General features: G+C 17.1%; 7 protein-coding genes across 7 annotated transcripts in view; 4 read left to right on the plus strand and 3 right to left on the minus strand.

Annotated features, from left to right (window-relative positions):
- Positions 1-146: 146 nt before the first annotated feature.
- On the minus strand, positions 147-1,235 carry PADL01_0319500 (conserved Plasmodium protein, unknown function; the record flags this gene model as incomplete). Its single annotated transcript, XM_028684936.1, has 5 exons — positions 147-257; positions 494-562; positions 804-837; positions 930-1,042; positions 1,164-1,235. 5 exons carry the CDS (start codon positions 1,233-1,235, stop codon positions 147-149), a joined length of 399 nt encoding a protein of 132 aa, XP_028536609.1.
- Positions 1,236-2,440: 1,205 nt separating this feature from the next.
- On the plus strand, positions 2,441-3,874 carry PADL01_0319600 (signal peptidase complex subunit 2, putative; the record flags this gene model as incomplete). Its single annotated transcript, XM_028684947.1, has 8 exons — positions 2,441-2,477; positions 2,642-2,706; positions 2,868-2,949; positions 3,055-3,116; positions 3,214-3,300; positions 3,404-3,461; positions 3,614-3,680; positions 3,793-3,874. The coding sequence occupies 8 exons, from the start codon at positions 2,441-2,443 to the stop codon at positions 3,872-3,874; spliced, it is 540 nt and encodes a 179-aa protein (XP_028536610.1).
- A 4,197-nt stretch (positions 3,875-8,071) lies between these two features.
- Positions 8,072-9,550, plus strand: PADL01_0319700 (ATP-dependent RNA helicase DDX6; the record flags this gene model as incomplete). Its single annotated transcript, XM_028684958.1, has 2 exons — positions 8,072-8,462; positions 8,640-9,550. The coding sequence occupies 2 exons, from the start codon at positions 8,072-8,074 to the stop codon at positions 9,548-9,550; spliced, it is 1,302 nt and encodes a 433-aa protein (XP_028536611.1).
- Positions 9,551-12,128: 2,578 nt separating this feature from the next.
- On the plus strand, positions 12,129-13,194 carry PADL01_0319800 (histone H2A variant, putative; the record flags this gene model as incomplete). The annotated part of the gene is made up of 3 exons (XM_028684969.1): positions 12,129-12,222; positions 12,600-12,851; positions 13,064-13,194. The coding sequence occupies 3 exons, from the start codon at positions 12,129-12,131 to the stop codon at positions 13,192-13,194; spliced, it is 477 nt and encodes a 158-aa protein (XP_028536612.1).
- A 1,584-nt stretch (positions 13,195-14,778) lies between these two features.
- Positions 14,779-16,445, plus strand: PADL01_0319900 (conserved Plasmodium protein, unknown function; the record flags this gene model as incomplete). The annotated part of the gene is made up of 2 exons (XM_028684980.1): positions 14,779-16,011; positions 16,233-16,445. 2 exons carry the CDS (start codon positions 14,779-14,781, stop codon positions 16,443-16,445), a joined length of 1,446 nt encoding a protein of 481 aa, XP_028536613.1.
- A 252-nt stretch (positions 16,446-16,697) lies between these two features.
- Positions 16,698-22,263, minus strand: PADL01_0320000 (conserved Plasmodium protein, unknown function; the record flags this gene model as incomplete). Its single annotated transcript, XM_028684991.1, is given in 2 exon segments — positions 16,698-18,476; positions 18,493-22,263. The coding sequence occupies 2 exon segments, from the start codon at positions 22,261-22,263 to the stop codon at positions 16,698-16,700; spliced, it is 5,550 nt and encodes a 1,849-aa protein (XP_028536614.1).
- Positions 22,264-23,579: 1,316 nt separating this feature from the next.
- PADL01_0320100 (N-acetylglucosamine-1-phosphate transferase, putative) overlaps positions 23,580-24,183 on the minus strand; it is a gene marked incomplete at both ends in the record, with an annotated part of 1,882 nt that continues 1,278 nt past the window's right edge. Inside the window, one exon of the mRNA XM_028685003.1 lies at positions 23,580-24,068. Within this exon, the coding sequence (XP_028536615.1) occupies positions 23,580-24,068 (489 nt within the window). The remainder of the gene's footprint in view (positions 24,069-24,183) is intronic.

A 24,183-nucleotide genomic window follows, 5' to 3' on the forward strand; every position in this document is an offset into this window, starting at 1 on the left:
TCTATATATTATATATATATATATATATATATACATATTTTTATTTTTTTTTTTTTTTATTTGCAATTTTTCAAATTATTTAATGTTTTTTTTTTTTTTTTTTTTTTTTTTTTAAATATCTTTTTAATTTCCGAATAATAACTTATTTAATATTTATTAAATTGTTCTTTATCATATTTTAAAGCTCTTCTTTTCCATGCCCATAAAATAAAATTTTCGTTATGTAATAAATATCTTTTATTACTTTCCAAAGAAACCTGAAATTGTTTATATATTAAAAGGGGAAATAATAAAAAAAGAAATATATATTACCTACATGTATATATATATATATATATATATATATATATATATATATATATGTATATATTTTGCATTTATAAAATAAAAAAAAATATACTAATAACATATGTGAGATTTATATTAATTTTTTTATTATTCTTATTATTTAATTTCTTTTATATATTATAAATTTTCCTCTTTAATATTATACCTTGACACATTTATCTTGAATAAGATTATTTATCAAATTAAAGTAGGTTCGTTTAACCTTTTTTGTAGACTGAAAAAAAAAAATTAAAAAAAATTAAGACTAAAGTTAAAACATACATATATATATATATATATATATATATATAAATATTTCCATAATTTTTATAAACCATCTTGTAATTTCATATTTTTATCTATTTAAATTTTTAATATGTAACAATGAATATATAAAATAAAATATATTGTATATAATAATTATAGAAATTATATATATATATATATATGTATAGATATATTCTTATATATCTTACATTGATAACGATATGCTTAAACTTTTTCAAATACCTACAAAATAAATAAATACAAATACATATATATATATATATATCTATATATATATTTTCTTTTATTTTATTTCTTTAATTTCCATGATATACCAAGCCAAAAGTTCTGTATCTGAACATTTTTCTTTTTTTATGTGAGATATATAAAAGCAGGCAAAGAAAGCAAAGTGTACATATTTTTCATAATCTAAGACATAATTTTTATCCTACAGAATATAAGAATATACAATATATATAAATGAGGAAATATATATAAATATAAATAAATAAATAAATATATATATATATATATATATATATATATATATGTGTAGTTGTCCTTTTTACTTCTATTAGTGAATTTTTTGAATATCCGCTGTATGTATATTCATTCCCATCAGATGCTATATCAAAATTCATTTTTTTGTTCTTTCTTTTATATATATATATATATATATATATATATATAATACAAAAAAATTAAAAAAAAAAAAAAAAAAATGAATACAATATAACAATGTATTTACCCAATCAAATGTAAATATGATGAAGAATAATAAATAAATAAAATGTTTATTACATATGAAATTTTGATATTATTCTTTTGGAAGGATAATTTTCTGGGATAAATTTTTCATTACAGCATAGTTTATAAATATATATATATATATATATATATATATTTATATTTATATATTTATATTTTTTTTTTTCTGGATGAAATCAATTTAAGACATTTGCTTCCTCAATATATATATATAAAAGAATACGGAAAAAAGGAAGAAAAAAAGAATTTTTTCTCTCTTAAATTTTTATATATTTTATGTCAATATTACATAATGAGAAAAAAAAAAAAAAAAAAAAATTACAAAAAATATAAAATATTTTATCACTTATGAAATTATAAATATTTCTCCCTATTAATAAATTGCAATATGTATGACATTTTACGATTCACATATATATATATATATATTATATAAATGTTGTATAATACATATCATATTTCACATTTTAAGTTATTTATTATATACATATATATATTAAAGGTAATCTAAGAAATAGATATTTTTTTATTATTCCTTCACATTTATATATATAATTACACCATTAAAAATTCTTTTCTTTTTTTTTTTTTTTTAATAAATTTTTGTCATATGAATTAATTTTATGTAATTTTTTCTCATATGTATAAGATACGCATAATGAATATGAAGATTCTTATAAGAGAAAAATAGATTATTATAATTATTATTTATTATTATTATTATTATTATTATTATATCTTTGTTCTGTTATACATATGATTTATTTACTAGTGTAATATTATATATGTGTATATATATATTATATATATATATATTCATACATGTATCAAAAGAAAATTTACTTTTATTGTATGGTTTTCAGTATATGAAAATTTTACGCCTTAAATTTTAATCATAATAATATATATATATATATATGTTTTTTTTTCTTTTTTGTAAAAATATATTTATATATCATATATATATATTTATATGTTTTATAATTTGTTTTGTTTTTATGTTGAAAAAAAATATAATAATAAAACAAGGAGTATTAAACTAATTGATTTTTAATAAAAAAAAAAGAAGAAGAAGAAAATGTCAGGCAATAATGTTCAAGAGGAAGATAGCATATGTAATAAGAAAGGATAAAATTATGTTAAATAATTATATATTTAAAGAAAAAAATAGAAATAGATAAATGAATATATATATATATATATATATATATATATATATATATATATAATATATATTAAATTATGTTGTAAATTGTTGTGTTTATTTTATCTTTTATAGTTCATGTGAGCAACTTATACAGCGAAACGGAAATAAAGAAAATTACCCAAGACTTTATAAGTGAAGTAAAGAGAAAAAGATATACATATATATAAGAATATATTCATCATCATGTACTTATACACATATATATATATATATATATATATTTATTTATGATTATATATTTTTTATAACCAAAATATATAAATTTTTTTCCACACTTTTTTAATGTCCCATTTTAAAGAAAATACGAGAACAAAATTTTGAGGAGATTGTAAAATTTTCAAATATACGAATTTTTTTGAGCATAATTTTGATAATTATAGGCAAGATATAAAAGATCAATATTATATCAAAACAATATAAGACTTTTAAATAAATAAATAAATATATATATATATATATATATATATATATATTGATTTTTTTAGGAACGTATTGCTCAATATTTGTTCAGTATAAAAAAAACCCAATGCTTATGATGCAACTATTGGTAATATAAATAATAATATTGATTATATAATATATATATATATATATAATGATATATATATATATTAATATATGTGCTTATATTTCTCTTAATTTAGGTGGCTTTTTTTGTAGTATCAACAACTTTGATTATCTTTGAATATTTTTTTTTTGATGATGTTTTTATGATATTAAGAGCTAACAACGTAATGAATTATAATTGGACATTTGAATAATATGAATTATGCAACTATTTATATATGTAGTTATATTTATATTTATGTTTATTTATTTATATATTTCTTTTAGGGTTCCTTGGTAAAATTATATTGTCGTTTGGATGTGAAAAAAAGTACCCTAGTTTTGGGTAACAAAAATAAAATAAAATATATATATATATATGTATATATTTAAATATAGCAACCACTTGTTTGTCTATATATATATATATATATATATATATGTATCTATATGTATATCTTTATATATGTGTGTTATATTTATGTTAACTTTTTACAGCCTATAAATTAAATAAAAACGTTTTTGAAACCCCATTTGAATTAAAAAGACTTTATAATGAGAACGGGTAAGCTCCTATGATTTATGAATATATAAACTAAAAACAAAAAAAAAACAAAAAAAAAAAAAAAATTAAAATATATTTTTTATATGTATATACCACTTTATTCTTTGTGTAGCTATTTAATGAAGCCTTATGCGAAAAATGTTATTATGAATTTTCTTTCTGCTCATGGACGAACATTGAAATTAAAAAACTAAAGAGCAAACAAAAGGAAAAAGACGAAAAAAAATAAAAATAATGCGGAATTTTTTAGAAGATAATAATTTTTGATGATAAGAATATAAGAACCTACATATATTATAAAATATACTATATAGAATTATATTATAAACGATTTATATATATTTATATTTTTTTTTTTTTTTTTTTTAAATATTTTTAGTTATTTAATTATGAATGTTTTCATATTTTATTCATAAGAGTTCATTTTAATGCTTTTTCATAATTAAACTTCCTAACCAAAATTTTAATAAGCTCTGTCCTTAAAATTATATTTTTTTTTTATAAATAATAGTTAAAAAGAAATAAGGAATATGAATTATTAGGGGTGGTGATGATGCATATAATAATATATACATATGTGTTAGTATTTATATGTATGTGTATATATATTTACATATTTATTTATGTACCTCATTTTGAACGTTATTAAAAAAAAAAAAAAAAAAGAAGGGAAAAAGTCTGATCATTTTATTGACCATATCTTGTTATATCTAATATGAAAAAGATGTATATACATAATATATAATGTGTGGAAAAAAAAAAAAGGAATAATAAGAAGAAATAAATTAATTTGATATTCATATGTGCTCAATATTATGACAATATAGGTGAATACAAGTTTATACGTGTGTATCAATTAAAAATTTAATGACAAGGTTGTAGTAAAATAATTATAATCTTTATATGAGTCATAAAGAAAAGCAAAAAAAAATATATATATATATATATATACATATATATTTATACATATTGGATACCTTTTTATTATTTCATGCCCTTTTAAAGGAAAAACAAAATACTTATATGCTCATGATTTCATCCTTTCTATTTTGATAACACAAAAGAATATGTGTATAACATAATAAAATCTTAACAAAAAATATTATGCATAAATAAATAAATATATATATATATATTAATATTGTGTAATGATATAATTATTATTTATTATTTTTTTTTAATTTTAGTATTATTACTTATCATAAAATGTAAAAGATATACAAATACATATATATTTTTTTTTTTTTTTACAAGGTTTATATTATTTTATTATATAATATATTTATTACATATATCACAAGAATGTGTTGAAAAAAAAAAAAAAAAAAAACATATATATATTATATATTTAGTTATAAATTGTGATATATAATTTATTATTATTATATATATATATATATTTATAATCCGAAAAATTTTCTTTTTTTTTTTTTTTTTTGTAATAATTAGTAAATTCATATTTAAGCTTTTTCCAAAAGAAAAAAAAAATATATATATTTTTATACCCCCCCTTACTACATATTTTAAAATATCAAAAGAAAAATTAAATAAAAAATAATAAAGCCAAAAAAAAAAAAAAAATAAAAACATAAAAATTTAATAAAATAAGAAAATAAAAATATAAAAAAATAAAAAAATAAAAAAATAAAAAAATAAAAAAATAAAAAAACTTCACATACTATATATAACATATATATTATATTATATATATATTTATCATTTATATATTAAAAAATGAAAAATTAAATATCAAATACAAAATTAGAATCATAAAATTAAAAAAGAAAAAATAACATAAAAATAAACAAAAGTAATGATAAAACCATGTTTAAAAAAAAAAAGAAAAAAAAAAAAAAATGTTTAATATAAATTGAAGAAATTGACTAAATTAAAGAATACCTAAATACCATGAAAGAATATATGAATTGATCATTCATCATATGAATTATATTAAATATATATATATATATATATATGTATGTATGTATTTATGTATTTTATGTATGTATGTGATTATCTATTTATTGAAACTTTTATTAAGTACCCTTTCTTCAAGTTTTATTATTTTATGTTTATTATATTTCTTTTTTTTGAGGAATTAAGAAGAATATATACATATATATATTATATATATATATATATATATATTTTTTCCATAAGTGTAATTAACTCTTAATATATATGTATATGTGTATATTAAAGTATGTTTTATAATAAATCTGTTCATATGTGTTTTATTATTATGAACCACATTTAAAAAAATTATGTTTCAACATTCCATCATTTTTCTTTGTGCTTTTAACATTATACATCTAAATAAAGTCAACACACACATAATATATATATATAATGTGAAAGAAAATGAATATGTATTTTTATAAATAATATAGTAGAAATATATTATATATTATGTATATAATAAATAATTGAGTTATAAAATATTTTTTGTACACATAACTGTAAGACTTGTGTAATTTATATGTAAAATTATTCCAAAGTATAATATTATTATATATGTGTATGTTTTTATTTATTTGTTTTTTTTTTTTTTTTTTTACAAAGTTTTAATAATTTCCAATATTATATATATATAATGAATTTACATTCCTGTTATGTATACTAAGTACTGTTGAATTGTATATGTATATATATATATATATATATACATATATAATTTTTTTTTTTTTTTCAGTATATGCTTGTTTTTTTTTTTTTTTTTTTTTTTTTTACTTCCTCATTTTAATATGTGATTGTAATTATATTAATTGTTATAATTTTTTTTTTTTTTTTTTTTTTTTTATATATTATATATATATAATAAGAAGGTACACGTAAGTAATAATTTATCATCATTAGTTTTTTATTTTTTATTTGTTTTAATTTAATATGTTATAATAAGTATTTTATTTTTTTTTATTTTATTATTTTTTTTATCTTATTAATTGTTATATACTTTTTCAATTTTTTTTTAGTAGTTCTCTTATATATATATATATATATATATGGTGTATGTATGTATGGGCTTTTATTATATTTTTTTAATTTGTATAAATTTTTACACTTTTTAAGACCTTATATAAAAAATCAGCATATATTATTTTATATATATATGTATAGTATAAATTATGTTTATCATTTGTAATATATATATATATATATTGCATAGATATGTGTGTATATATAATTTTTATTCATTAAAAGAATTAGTTGTATGCCTTTTTATTATGGATTAAGGTATTAAAAAAAAAATATAATATATATAGATATATAAGTATTTATTTATTTATATATTTCTTTTTTTTTTTTGTTTACACAGATATAGATTTATATTATGTTATAAAAAATACACACTTATATATATTCTTATCTGAACAATATATTTATATTATATATAATTTTTTTTTTTTTTTTTTTTTTTTACAACAATATATATTTTTTATTTGTTCGTAATATATACATATATATAAAATATATTTGTATTTGTTATTATTTATTTTCTATTTTCATCGAAAAATTTTGATTTGAAAGATTATATAGGATTATTTATTTATATTGATAAATTAATTTATATTTCCTTCTTTTTTTTTTTTTTTTTAAAATATTTATATAAGTTTATATTTTGTTTATTTTTTCATTTCTCTTTAGGTTTCAAGATCTCTGTAATTTATAATTTTTTATTTGGATTAATAACAATATCATTTTAAGATATACTAAAATGCTAACTTAATATTATAAACAGAAAAAAAAAAAATATATATATATATATATATATATATATATATAATATATATTTATATATATATATATATATTATAATAATTTACCATTTCATCATGTTATTATAATTTATAATAATTTTTTTTCATTTTCTTATTTCTTATTTATTATTTCTTTTATTTTTTATCTTTTTTCCTTTTATATATATATATTTTTTTTTGTATCTTTAAGTTTTTTCATTTTACATTAAGAAAATAAGTTTTTCCTTTTTGGGATTTATAGTTAGTTTACTGCTACTTTATTATAATATAAAAGTATTTTATTTTATTTTATCTTATCATCATTATAATATATATATATATATATATTGAATTTTTTTATTTTATTTTTATTTATTATTATTCGTTCTATCATTATAATTTATTATTATTTTAACATAAATAGTACACCCCTGTTGATTTTATAGTATGTATATATTTATGATTATACCATATATTATTATAATTTTTTTACCTTACTAATTTATTTCATTATATATATATATATTTATTTATATATTTTTGCAAGTATTTAATTATTTAATTATTTAATTATTTAATTATTTAATTATTTATTCATTTATTTATTTATTTCTTTATATGTGTATATCCCTTTAATGTTTATAAAATATCAAGATGAGTTATAAAACAAATTGCACGACCTCCAATGCTAATACAAATACTTTGAATAGTTCGTCAAATTATAACAAAATAGATGATAATATAATATTAGATGAAGAATGGAAAAAGAAAATTTTGGAACCTTTAAAAGATTTAAGATATAAGACAGAAGATGTAACAAAAACAAAAGGCAATGAATTTGAAGACTATTTTTTGAAGAGAGAATTATTAATGGGTATATTTGAAAAAGGATATGAAAAACCATCACCCATACAAGAAGAAAGTATACCTGTAGCTTTGGCTGGAAAAAATATTTTAGCAAGGGCAAAAAACGGTACAGGCAAAACGGCAGCTTTTGCAATACCCTTACTAGAGAAATGTAATACCCACAAAAATTTTATTCAAGGTATAAAATAAAAAAAAAAAAATAAAAAATAAAAAAAAAAATAAAAAAAAAAAAATTTAAGAGTGTATTATTTATTTATATATAATATGTGAATATAAAAAATATGATGATATAAAATATTTTACTATATATATGTATATAATCCATATATATATATATATATATATTTTATTTTAGGACTTATTTTGGTACCGACACGTGAACTTGCCCTACAAACCTCAGCCATGATAAAAGAATTAGGAAAACATATGAAAGTGCAATGTATGGTAACGACCGGTGGTACGTCATTAAGAGAAGATATAATGAGATTATATAATGTGGTTCATATTTTATGTGGTACTCCTGGAAGAATATTAGACTTAGCAAATAAGGATGTTGCAAATTTATCAGGTTGTCATATAATGGTTATGGATGAAGCAGATAAATTATTATCACCTGAATTTCAACCTATAGTAGAAGAACTCATGAAATTTTTACCAAAAGAAAAACAGATACTTATGTATTCTGCTACCTTTCCTGTTACTGTAAAAGAATTTAGAGCTATTTATTTATCGGATGCCCATGAAATAAATTTGATGGATGAATTAACCTTAAAAGGAATTACACAATATTATGCTTTTGTTAAAGAACGACAAAAAGTACATTGTTTAAATACTTTATTTGCTAAACTTCAAATTAATCAAGCAATCATTTTCTGTAATAGTATTACTAGGGTAGAGCTACTAGCCAAAAAAATTACAGAACTAGGATATAGCTCTTTTTACATTCATGCAAGAATGTCACAAACACATCGTAATCGTGTTTTCCATGATTTCAGAAATGGAGCATGCAGGTGTTTAGTTTCCTCAGATCTATTCACAAGAGGTATTGACATACAGTCAGTCAATGTTGTTATCAATTTTGATTTCCCAAAAAATTCAGAAACCTATTTACATCGAATAGGAAGATCAGGAAGATACGGACATCTAGGACTCGCTATTAATCTTATAACTTTTGAAGACCGTTTTAATCTATATAAAATTGAAGTAGAACTAGGAACGGAAATACAGCCAATACCAAATGAAATAGACCCATCCTTATATACCTAATTAGCAACATTCATAAATACACAAAAAAAAAAAAAATACATATATATATATATATATATATTTATATGTATATGTAATTATTTATTTTTACGTATAAAATTGAAAAAAAAAAAAAAAAATTTTTTTTTAAATGTTATTGACATTTATATTGGATTATATAAATTAATTAAAAAAGCATAAATAATATTATAATATTGCGAAAAGTAACATATTTTTATATATGTATATATTTGTACATTTTTTTTTTTTTTTTTTTTTTTTTTTTTTTTTTTTTGTTAAAATATTTATAATTGCACTAAAATTAAACATATAAAAACACACACACACAAAGAAAAAAAAAAAAAAAAAAAATAAATAATATAAATAATAATAAAATATAAATATAATAATAATAAATATAATGGATTAATTATTATTTATTTATATCTCCCTTTTACATACAAATATGAAATGAAACGCTCATTTAAAGAAAAAAAAAAAAAGAACAAACTCTATACATAATTCACTGGTTTGTTTAAGGAAATATAAGATTAAAATGAGCAATTTATTCGTTAAAAAAATATATATATATAATATACATTATATTTATATATATGTCACATAAGATATTTTAAAAGAGCTACTTTTTATTCGGTATATATAATAAATATATAATTTATATATATTTCTTTTTTCTTTTAAACTTATAATTTCTTTTCATTTTTTTTCTATTATAAATATAGAATCTTTTTGATCGGTACTAAAAAAACATAGCATTTTAATATTTTAACGTACTCTTTATGTTGATATATATTTCTGTATTTATATGAGTTATATATACATTAAATGTTGGTTAAATATTTATATAAAATGTATTATATATATGTAATGATTATAAATTTAAAAGATTAAAAATATAAAATATTTCTGAACATGTAATAAAATATGAAAAAAGAAAACCTTTGGAAAATAGAACATTTCGAAATAATGGAATATGAAAAAGGAGAAAATTAAATAAATGTGAAGAAATATAACTTTTGCTTTTTTTTTTTTTTGTTTTCCTTTTTAATCTATTTTTAAATGGGTTTGTATGAAAAAATATTTGTTCTTTATTATATTTTAAATTAAAATTATAAATGGTTTTTAATTTTCTGATCTTAATTTTTTCATTTTAATTTTGTATCCTTATGATTTATTCTTTTTATAATCTGAATAAATCTACCAAAACAATTTACATATATATATATACATATACATTTGACCATTTTTTTTTTTTTTTTTATTTATTTTCACTAATTTAAGAAGAATAGAGATGAAAAAAGAAAAAAAAAAAAAAAAAGGAACTTATAAAAATTTAAACCATGTTTTATATGTGAAAAATAAACATATATAAATTATTAATTTTGTAAAATGATGAATATTTGTAACCGTTTCTTATTAAACAAATAAAAATAAATATAAATATTTATATAATAATACAAATATCTTTTTTTTTTTTTTTTTTTTTTTTGTTCCTTAACCAATAAACAAGTAAATATATTATAAATTAGTACATTTAAAAATATTATATATATATAATATATATTTTTATATATAATAATGTTTTAGAACTATCGAAAGTTTATGGGGCGTTCTTTTCTTATTTATGCGATTTAAGTGCGACGATACAATAGTTTTTTTCCACTTTTTTAAAACATAAATATATAAAAATATTATATTATATATATAATATATATAAAAGAAGATTTTTAGAAATGTCTTTATATTGATTTTTTTCTTATCAAAATTGTTTCTTAAAAATATATACATATAAAATATATATATTTTATTTTTACATATATATATTTTAATATATATTCAATATATATTTATATATAATATAATATTATTATATAATTATATATAAAATATAGTATATTTTATACCAATATATATTATATTTAATACATATATATTATATATATATAATATATGAATGCAAAAAATATATATATAATTATTTTTAAAATTACAAAATGAACATGAATTTTTTTTAAACTAAATTATTTTTTTAATATATACCCCATATTAATATAAAAACTAGATTAGCATTATATTATATATAAAAAAAAAAAAATTGCTCTTTTAAAAATCTTTTTTTATACATATATATTTTATATATATAATATATATTTATATATAATATTATTCAAAAAAATTAAAAAATAAAAATATATTGTTTAAAAATACAAAAAAGAAATTTTATTAGAAAAAAAAAAAATATATATTATTTATATAATTTAAAAACATTTAATTATTTTATTTTTTTTTTTTTATATGTATATATTTATTTTCTTATTTTAACAAAATAAAGTTTAAAATAAAATTTTTCTTTTTTTTTTTTTTTTTTTTTTATACTAAATTTGTAATTTTATTTTTTTTATTTATATAAAAAAGTAAATTTTTTTTTTTTTTTATTATTTTAACTATTTAACTTACTTTTTTTTTTAAGAAGTATAATAATAATATATATATAAATTATATATATATATCGAATTTTTTCTTTTTATCATTTTCCAATTTTTTTTTTTTTTTATTTTTTTTTAAAACTAAATTAACAATGGAAGTTCCAGGAAAAGTAATTGGTGGTAAAGTTGGAGGAAAAGTCGGTGGAAAAGTACTTGGTCTTGGTAAAGGAGGAAAAGGAAAAACAGGTAAAAATATAAATATAAATAAATAAATAAATAAATATATATATATATATATATATATATATATATATATGTTGTATATTTATTTATAATATATAATAACAAAATAATGGTTCATAATATATTACTTTATGATTAAAAGTATTTTATTGCATGAAAACATTAAATAACAAATTTGGAATTATTAGACCATAATTAATTTATTATATATATATATATATATATATATATATATATATATATGTATGTATTTATTTTCATCCTTTTGTCTTTATATTTGTGTTAAAATATTTGTCTGCCGAAATATGTACATAAATATATTTTAATATATATATATATATATATATATATTTTTTTTTTTTTTTTTTTTTACCTTACAGGTTCAGGTAAAACCAAAAAAGCTCCCTTATCCCGTGCATCAAGAGCTGGATTACAATTTCCAGTAGGTAGAGTTCACAGAATGTTAAAGAGCAGAATATCCTCTGATGGAAGAGTAGGTTCAACAGCAGCAGTTTACGCCGCAGCTATTTTGGAATACTTAACAGCAGAAGTTTTAGAATTGGCAGGAAATGCAACAAAAGATTTAAAAGTTAAGAGAATTACCCCAAGACATTTACAATTAGCCATTAGAGGTAATTTTCTTTTGAAAAATAGCTATTTTTTTTTTTTTTTTCTTCATTTCTTTACCTGAACGAATAAGAAGAATAAAATAATCAATATAAATAAATAAATAAATAAAAAAATAAATACATATAAATATATATATATATATATATATATTTATATTTATGACATATAATATGCTTCCAATATTTATTTATATTTATATTTTTTTCCCTTATAGGTGACGAAGAATTAGATACTCTTATTAAGGCAACCATTGCTGGTGGTGGTGTTATCCCACACATACACAAAGCTTTAATGAATAAAGTTCCACTTCCTCCAACAGCTCAAAAGAAACCAAAAAAAAACTAAATAAATAAATAAATATTGAATTGTATTATAATATAATGAAAAAAAATATATAAATAATTATTATCATTAGGGTGTTATATTTATGTAACTTTCCCTTTTTTTTTTTTTTTTTTTTTTTTTTTTTCAATAGTGTAAATATCAGCTTACGAAGAAAAAAAATTTACATATATATATATATATATATATATATATATATATATATATATATGTTTATATATTTATACATAAATATATTAAATTGTTTACATATTAAAAATTTAACATTATATTAATATATATATATATATATATATATATATATATATATATTATTTTTAAAAAAAAATGTCCTTTTTTTTTTTTATTCCATGAAGATTTTTTAAGGTTATTATATATAACATACTATACAATAATAAAAGGAAAAGTGTTTTGTTCTATCATTTTAGTATCTTTTTTTTTTTTTTTTTTTTTTTTTTTTTTTTTTTTATTCTGATCATTATATGATTGCAAATATATATTATATATATATATGTACATATGTGTATACATTTATATATTATTATTTTTTTTTTTAATTATCATTCCAAATTGCTAAAGATTGCATTGATAAAAAAATATATTAAATAGTCATAAAAGAAGAAATATAACAAAATACAAATAAAAGGTTATATATTCCTTTTAATGTAATAAGAATATAAAATATTATATATTGGTTATAGATAAATAACGTACTGAATTCAATAGTATTATTAGTAAAAGGATTAAATGAAATAATTTAATATTTTTTTATTTTTTTGTGAAATAAAAGGGAAAAAAAATTATATTACTGTTGTATCGAATTTTTTTTCTTTTTTGTTGGAAAGTAAAAATAATAAAAAAAAATGAAAAGATATCAAATATATTTTATATGTTATCTTTATATAGTTGTAGAGTATTTATTATTTTATTGGTTAGATTATTGAAATATTAATTTTGATAAATTATTTTATTTTATTATTTTTTTTTTTTTATATTTATTCAAGTGCATTATTTGTTTATATACGTATTAATTGCTTATTAGATAAATAAATCCTATTTTTTATTTTACCTACAAAAAAAATAATTTTAAGAGTGTTCACGTGAAATAAAAAAAATAATAAATTCATATATATTAGTAGTAAAAATAAATTGAATTTAAATATATCTATTAATTATATTCCACATATGAAAAGAATAAGGAAATTTTAAATTTATTTTATTTTATTTTATTTTTTTGGCACTGGAAAATTTATTATACATTTTAGAAATTATGAAATATATATAATATATAATATATATAATATATATATTATAAATATAAATATAAATACTATCATATAATATAAAAGTAAGAATCAATATAAAGAATATAAAATATATACATATATATTTATTTATATATATATGATGATTTTTTTTTTTTCTTCTTCTTTTCAAAATATGTAAAAATTTAATGTACTCTTATTAAAAATGATGAGCAAATAAAAATGAAAGAAGAAAGAAAAAAAAAAAAATTAAAAGGAAAAAATATTAAAAAAAAATAAAAATAAAAAGAGATATTTTGGTAGTTATAATAATGTTTGTAATATGTTTAGATATTTAAAGAAATTTGTAACAATTGTTTGTTCTATCATCTTATTATGTGAATATGTTTGTTTTATAAAATATTGTATTGCCATAAATCTTAGGAGTTATAAAAAAAGCAGTCTCTATATATTTAATAACAATATGAATAAAAGATTTGCTTTTCCCTCATGTAGAAAAAATTGTGTGAATTATATAAATAAAGATAATGATTTAAAAGGATTTATGAATAAAATTAATAATAAGAACTGGTTACGATATGAAAAGAAAAAGAAAGAGAACCTAAATATAAAGGTAAATAATACAACAGATGATAAAGAGAGTATGCATACCTTAATGCCAATGCAAATACCTATAAAAGAAATAAGTGAATATAAAAAGGAAGAAAAAAATAATATTAAAGAAGGAAATGAAAAAGAAATAAATAATAAAAGTGTTTGTAATAATATAATAGAAAAAAAAAAAGATGTTGTTATAGAAGATGCCATAAATAATTGTTGTGATAAGAATAGATATAATAGTCATCAAAATAAAAAGAATGAGTATAATTTAGGTAATGAAGAAAATATATCAGATATAGATGACATAAAAGAGAAGAATAAAAATAAAATAAAGACCAAAATAAAGAAAAGAACAAGAAAAAAACTTGAATCAAATAATAATGATGATGATAATAATAATGATGATAATAAAAATAATGATGATAATAAAAATGATGATAATAAAAATGATGATAATAAAAATGAAGAAGAAAAACGTAGGAGAAGAGAACAAGTTAGAAAAAAATTATCGGAATTGGCAAAAATGAGATGGAAAAATGAAGAAGAAAGGAAAAAATTATTAAGATCTAAAAATAAATTTAAACATACAGAAAAAACAAAAAAATTATTATCTTATAAAATAAAACTAAAATGGACAGATGAAAATTATAGAAAGAGAATTATAGAAAAGACAAGAATTTTTAATCAAGATGAAAATACAAAAAGAAGGAAATCTATTTTATTAAAAGAGAAATGGAAGATGAAAGATTTCAGAGAAAAAATGTTATGTAATAGAAAGCCATATAGTGTTGAACGAAGACAAAAATTATCAGAAATTATAAAACAAAAATGGAGAGAGGATGATTATAAGAATAAAACATTAACAGCTATAAAAGAAAATTACAAAAAGAGAAAATTACTAGTCGGATTGAATCCAAACTTTAATTACATACAAAATGTTATGTTGTTTAGGCAGGTACGAATCAAAAAAAAAAAAATAAATAAATAAATAAATATATATATATATATATGTGCGTGTGTGTGTGTTTTTTTTTTTTTTTTTTTTTTTTTTTTCATATATATTATATTTCCTTTTGAATAAATCTGTGCACATTTTTTTCCATTCATGTGTTGATATTTATTTATATTTCTAAAATTTTATTTTTTAATTTTTATTTTTTATTCTTTAATTCGTAGCTTGGTATCAGCGCGCCCAAGATTCGTTTTTTTCCAGAAATTCACAAACAAAAATTGCGAGGAAAAAAAAAAAGAAAACACAAAAGGCAAAAAGAAAATTACAAAGAGAACTGGAAAAATATTTATGACAACCTACTGGACAAAAATGAGTTCCAATCTTCTTTGTCTTATTTAAATAAAATTCAAAATTTAAGTGTTAGTGCGTATTTATAATAAGATATCAAGGGATCATATGAAAAAAAAAACAAAAAAAAAAAAAACAAAAAACAAAAAATTACACATTTATATATGTTGTGTTAAATATGAATATGTAGATAATATTGATGTATAATATTAAAAAGAAAAAAAAAAAAAAATTTTTTTTTTTTTTAACAACCATTATATATAACTACTTTAGTTTTGATATATTATATATATAATTATTTTTTATTTTTTATTATTTTATTTTTTTTGTGAAATAATTTATCAAATTTGAATTTTATGTTTTTGTTTTATATTTTCTTGGTTTGTATATACATTGTTTATGTTATTATATTGCATACTTAATATCACATGTTGATTATTATAATTTATGTGATTTATAAATTTTTTTTTTTTATAATTTTGAATAGGGAAATTCTTCAAAAGTTTTTTTATTTTATTAATATATACAGAATTTTTTAAATTATTATGATCTAAATTTATATATATATTACCTCCTTTATTTTTAATATTTTTATTGTTCATACTTTCATTTTTTATTTGGACAATTTTTGTTTTATTATGAGTTCCTTTTTTATGTTGTTTATACATTTGTTTTCTTTTAAAAAGTGCTTTTTTTTTTTTTTCTTGTATTTTTTTTATATGTTGTAAATATTTATATGTAATTGGAAAACTTTCATTATCAATTTTGTTCATTGAGAAATCAAGATTTTTAACTACAATATAATTACATGTGCAAAAGCTTGATAAGAAAGATGAATATAAAGAGCTGTTAATATTATTTCCTGATAATAATAATTTATTTAATTGTATTTTTTGAATTTTTTTTTTTCTTTGATCTGTTTGTTCTTTTCTTATATGATTATTTGTTGATTCATTTTTTTTCATTATATTAGTTAATGAAAAAGATAAAGTTAATAAACTTTTATATGTAAAATTATTCCATCTTAAATCTAAGACTTTTAAATTATTTAATTTTTTTTTTTTTATAAGATTTGATATATATATTAATGCATCATCATCTAATTTATTTGAGCATAATTTGAGAATTTCTAATTTATTTAAATCTAAATAATATAAATGTTTCTTAGGAATTTTATGTGAATAATTATCATAAGAATCTCCATCTAATGTATCAAGCGACATGCAAGATTCATCATTTGACGAGCTATGTATATTGTATTTATTAATGTGCTTATCACTACCATTATCATTATTAATATTATTATTATGATTATCATTGTTATTATTATGATTATCATTGTTATTATTATGATGATCATTATGATCATCCTTATTATTATTATCATCATTATTATCATTATTATCATTATTATCATCATTATCATCACTTTCATCATTATTATTATCCATCTTTGTCGTATTGTCATTTCCTTTCTTCATTTTTAATTTATTTATAAATTGTTGCAATTTGCTTTCTTTTCTGTCCATTTTATTATTATTATTATTTTTTTTTTTTTTCATGTTCATTTGTTCGTTTTCTTTGTAATTAGTATCATGTGTTGATGTTTTTATCACACCATCATCATCATTATTATCATTATTATTATTATTATTATTTGTTTGTTTGTTTTCATCTATATTTTCTTTATTGTTTCCACTTATATTTTCTTTATTGTTTCCACTTATATTTTCTTTATTATTTCCACTTATATTTTCTTTATTATCCCCATCTATATATTCCTTATTAGTGTGTTCATTTTTTTTATTTTTTTTATTTTTCTTTGTGAAATAATTATAAAATCCATCATCGTCGAAAAAAATGATTTGTTTTTTTTTCTTATAAACAATTTTATTTTCTTCACAAGTAGACATAAAATTCTTTTTACATTTATCTTTATTTATAATTATTTTATATTTCTTTTTTTTCTTTTTATGTATTTGTTTCTCTTTTGTTTGTTCAGAATTATTTATATATAAATTATTTTTTTCTTCCATATATTTTTTTTTTTTTTCCGTGTTTTCTTCACTTTGTTCAACAAGATGTTTTTCGTCTTGATCACTTTTATTATTATTATCAATAGGTATATCATTTTTTTTTTTTTTTTTTTTTTTTTTTTTTTTTAATATAATTTTGATTGAAATAAATAAGAAAATTTTTATATCGTTTATTTTGATAATCATTATCATAGATATTTTCATTGTAAATATTATGATTGATCACAAGTTCATCGTTTTTAGATTCACTCGTTTCATTGTTATCATGAATACTAAGGGTGTCCATTTCAACCATTAAATCATATAGGATATTATTACATATAAAATACATACATTTTAAATTATTATTTTTGAAATAATCAAGGAATATATTAAAATAAGATAAGTATATGTGTGATCTGATAATTTTTATAGTATGTATATTTTTAAATATAAATAATATCAATGATAGAAAGAAACATATTGTTGAATTTATAAAACAATCATTTATATATATACCTATTATATCTGTAATTTCTTTTCTTAATAATTTTACAAATAAATATTTTATATGACCTAACATTTTATTACAGTTATTTATATTTGATAAATATATATATTTCTTTTTTTTTAATTTCTTTTTAAAACTTTTCTCTACATTTTTATATCTAATATTTTTTAGAAACAAAAATACATCAAAAATATTTGTTTTGTTATGATCATATAATTCGTAGAAAGATTCGGAGGGCATTGGTAATAGTTTATTATTATAAAAACTGTTACAAATTAAATTATTATTATTATTATTATTATTGTTGTTGCTGTTGTTGTTGCTGTTGTTGTTCTTTTTGTTTTTCATATATATCATTCTATGTGTACTTAAATATGAAAGGATATTATTAGATTTGAATAAACTATGTTTATTATCATTTGACAAAGAATCATCCACATAAATATTATCATCATCTTTATAATAATTATTACTATTATTTTTTCCCCTTTTATCATCTAATGTATTTATGTTTGTATCAGCATAACTTATTATGTTATCCCCTTGTTGATGCTTTTTTAAATTATTAAGATAATATTTTTTACGCATATATTCATTTAGTGGTTTGAAGACTATATTATTGTTTGTAACAGGCATAGGAATACTTATATTATCCACATTTTTTTCAACATGATTTTTTCCTTGTATAGATGATGTTATTACCTTTTCATGATCGTCAGAATAATTCATATGTGTATTTCTTTTAATATTTCGAAGGATATGATTTTTTCTGGCTTGTTTAAATTTTAATAGATTCCATTTTTTTAATAACATAACTTCTTGTGGAGAAAAAGAAAAGTTAGCCTGATTACTACGTAATAAGAATGTAAAGAATGCCTTATTTATTTTATTAAAATAATATTCTTTTAATTTCTTTCTTATCATCTTTTGATACATTAAATAACCTATCAAATTATCAAGCTCATTTTTTTTTTTTTCATCCATATTGAGAAAAGTATATTTTCTTTGATTGTTCAGATTTATTTTTATTTTTTTTATTTCTTTTTTTAAACATAAAACATTTTTTATAGAATGAAAGAAAACATTTTTTTCTTTTTCGAATGAATTTTTTTCTTTTTCGAAGGAATTTTTTTCTTTTTCGAAGGAATTTTTTTCTTGTTCTAAATTGCCTGTTGATAAATATTTTGGTTCCTCTAAATTATTTTTTAATGATTTAAATGGAACAGATGGTAGTTGCTTTGTGTATGAATATTTATTGTCATATTTATTTTTAATATAAGGTGTAACTTTATTACTATCATGGTTATAATCATTCTCATTATTATTATTATTATTATTATTATGATAATGGTCTTCTTTTGAGGGTGATATATTCTTATACATTTTATTCTTTTCACATATATTTTTATTATCATTTTTGAATATATTATATGAAATATTTTCTTTTTGATCATATTGCATGTTTGCATGTTGTAAAAATTTATTATATGTAGAGGATACATCTTGTGTATAAGATTCATATGGATAAGGTAAAACGAAATTATTATAATGTAAAGATTTTTTATGATCATTAATATTATGTATGTTGTTATTTTTATTTTCATCTACTTGGTAATTTACTTCATTATTATTATAAAAACTGGAACTGTTATTATATATACCATTTATATTATTTGTATTCACTGTAATATGTGTCTCCATTTTTGATGTCTTCATAAATTCTGTGTTATAATTTTCATTATTATTATTATTATAATTATTATTATAATTATTATTATTTTTTGGAGTAACCCAATCTCGTTCATTCCAATATAAATAAGAAGAATCCATCATAGGGTCTAAATAAATATTGGAAGGTCTATAAAATATTTTACTTTGATTACTATAAAAAAGTGTACTGTTACTATTACTAGGAATATTAAATGTACAACATGGATTTAGTTGTTGTTTTTTTTTTTTTACTTTTTTTTTGTTTGAGTGTTGTGTCGTTAAATTTTCTTCATACAGATCTTGACTTGGAATATTATTTGTCATTATATTTGGAAAGCATGCATTATAATTGCATGGATATTTCATATATTCAATAATATTATTATATTGATGATCATAATTTTTCATGTATGTTTTATTATTTTGTGTATCATTAATATTATCATCATAATTATTATCTATATTTTTATACATTGAAAAACTATTATTTATATTATATGTATATATTTCATTATTACTAATAGGGTTTGATTTATTAATATTTTCTTCTAATTCTTGATTATAATGATCACCACTAAAAGGTGTGTGTATCTTTTCTTGTACTTTATCTTCATTTTGTCCTATAAAATGATTATTTGTTTTTTTTATTTTTTCCTCATAATTTTCATTGTTTGAGTAAAAATTATTAGGATGGAATATTTCTTCTTGGTTTATATTATCATAAGGATAAAACTTTTCATTGTCATTTTGGTTAGCACTTAATTTATTATCATTTTGTTTTACATGTTTTATATTATATTCCCCCTTCATATGTTCAATCTCCTCTTCCTCCTCCATGTTACAATGTTGTTCATCTGCACAATTTTCTATAGTGGTACTTTTCATATCGTAATTTACAAAATTTAATGATATCCTTTTTTTTATTTTTCTTGTTGACAAATTTTTTTTTTTTTTTTTGTTATGAACACATGACCAATTGGTACCCAGGTAGCTATTTTTTTTTTTTTTTTTTTTTAATATCCACACAAAATTATATATTTTCCTTTTTGATTTATTTTGTCTTTCACAAATGTGGGGATTATTAAAAAGTATTTCATACTTTATTCTTTCACTTATACTTTTTATATACCTAACTGTCCAAAATTTTGTTAACTTTTCTATTTGTTTCTTATTATATGTATAGCTAGCCAAAAAGGCAGAAGAAGAGGACAACCGAGGAAATTTTATTTTACTACAATTACTATAACTATGAATATAAATATTATTATTATTTGTATTATTATTATATGTATTATTATTTCTTTTATTATATATATTCTTATATATATTTATTTTCTTATTTTTATTTTTTCTTTTTTTACGACCTAAGTTGGTGGTACAATAATATTTAGGAAATGAAAATTTCTCGTTCACACGTTTTAATGATATGATAATTTTTTTGTATATATAAAAATTGTTACTTTTTTCAATAAAATTATTTAGAAGATTTTGTAAGTATTCGATTTGATTTTTATATGTTCTATTATTAAAATTGTGTGTATTATTTTCTTCGTCACTCTTTGAAAACGTATCAAAACTATGATAAGAATTTGTTTCATCAGAATCTGAAATGTTATTTATATTTTTAATATTCTGATTGCATACAGATAGAATGAAATTGTTACTGTTCATATTAAAAAAAAAAAAAATAAAGAAAATAAAGAAAAATAAAGAAAAATAAAGAAAAATAAATATAAAAATAAAAATAATATAAATAATAAAAAAATAAACAATGAAAAATAAAAAAATAAATAATAAATAATAAAAAATGGAAAGATTGGAAATTATAATATTTAATATAACCTTTTATAAACATGTAATTCTCTTTCATTATATGTATTTATTTATTTATTTATTTTATTTTATTTTATTTATGCATAATATTTTATAATTACTATTTCAAAAGTTGTAATTTAGATTAATTCAAAAAATATATTTTTTTTTCATAGCCATGTGTACAAATCCGAAATTTTACAACTATTCAAAAAGAAAAAATATAAAAAAAAAAAATAATAATAATCAAAATAAATATATAAATAATAAAAAAGAAATAATAAATAATAATAAAATATAAATAAAAAAATATTAAACAATAATTGAACAAAAATTATAATTCTTTGGAATTAAAAAATAAAAAATATATATATACTAATTAATATTATTATACAAAAATTAAAAACACATAAAAAAATAAATTTTCTAATTTTAAATTAAAAAGTTAATCCATTAAAGACACCAAATGATGGATAAAATTTTTTTTCCTATTTCTAGAATTAATCTTTTATTTAAATGTTCAAAGTATATTGTGCCTTTTTTTTTTTTTTTTTTTCATATTTATTTTATTATTTTTTTTGTTTTATTTTTAACATTATGTTATATACAATTACCTTTTTATATTTTTGTATTTTTCTTTTTTTTTTACTAGACATGTAATAATTGAAAAACACTTGCATGTTTTGTAATGAAAGAATGTTTTTGGTATTTTCTAGAAGATTGAAATAAATATATGAAAATATATTATTTATTGAAAAGAGTATTATTTTTATTTTATTTATTATTATTTTTTTATAAGGTTCATTTATATATTTTTATATCTTTTAATAAATAGCATATTTGGTATAATATTATAAAGTGTGTTTTTAAATGGTATTTGAAAGGAAGTTTTATTTTTTATTCTTTCATTTAGAAAGACATACATATTAATATTGAAATATTTTCAATTTTAATATATTTTTATGATCATTATACAAAAAAAAAAATAACATAAAATAAAAAAAGTTATGATTGTAAAAAATTTGGAAACAAATTAGACAAGAGGATATTAAAAATGAATTAAATGGTTCTTAAAAAAATAAATAACAATAAAATAAAATAAGCACATAAATATAATATATATATATATATGTATATATATATGTGTGTGTATATTTTTATATGTTTGTATTTCTTCATGTTGTATCAATATAGTATCGTAGAAACAAGCCAAATGAACATGTTAAAAATTGAAAGGCCAATAAAATAAGGACCAAGTGATATTCTGATAAAGGTCCTAATAAATAAAGAATTAAATTTATTAAAGTATAATTGTGTGAATAAATTAATTTATTTGTTTTATAATTTATAATTGGTAATCTATGTCTTGGGCATGGAATAATATGAAATAACTGTGGTAAAGAAATAAAGAAATTAAGAAATTGTGGAATTAAAAACAATACTAAAGTTTTTGAAAAGTGTCCAAATATTGACACGACTGCTAAAAACATTCCACAAAAATATGTTAAGGTATTTCCAACAAATCCTTTGGAAGGATAAAAATTAAAAGAAAAGGTTGCCAAATTTATTGATAAAAAGGGAATGGTAAAAATTATAGACAAAAAATGTTGCTTTAAAATTAAATTTTCGACAATTGGAGATTTTCCAATGTTTAATGTAATTTCCTGAACATATTCACAAAAATAAAAAATAATAATAAAATTAATATACATATTATATATATATATATATATATATATATATATATATATATTTATATGTTTATATTTAAATATTTTA

This window comes from Plasmodium sp. gorilla clade G2 (genome assembly GCF_900097015.1).
Source record: "Plasmodium sp. gorilla clade G2 genome assembly, chromosome: 3".
Lineage (NCBI taxonomy): Eukaryota > Apicomplexa > Aconoidasida > Haemosporida > Plasmodiidae > Plasmodium > Plasmodium adleri (nom. inval.).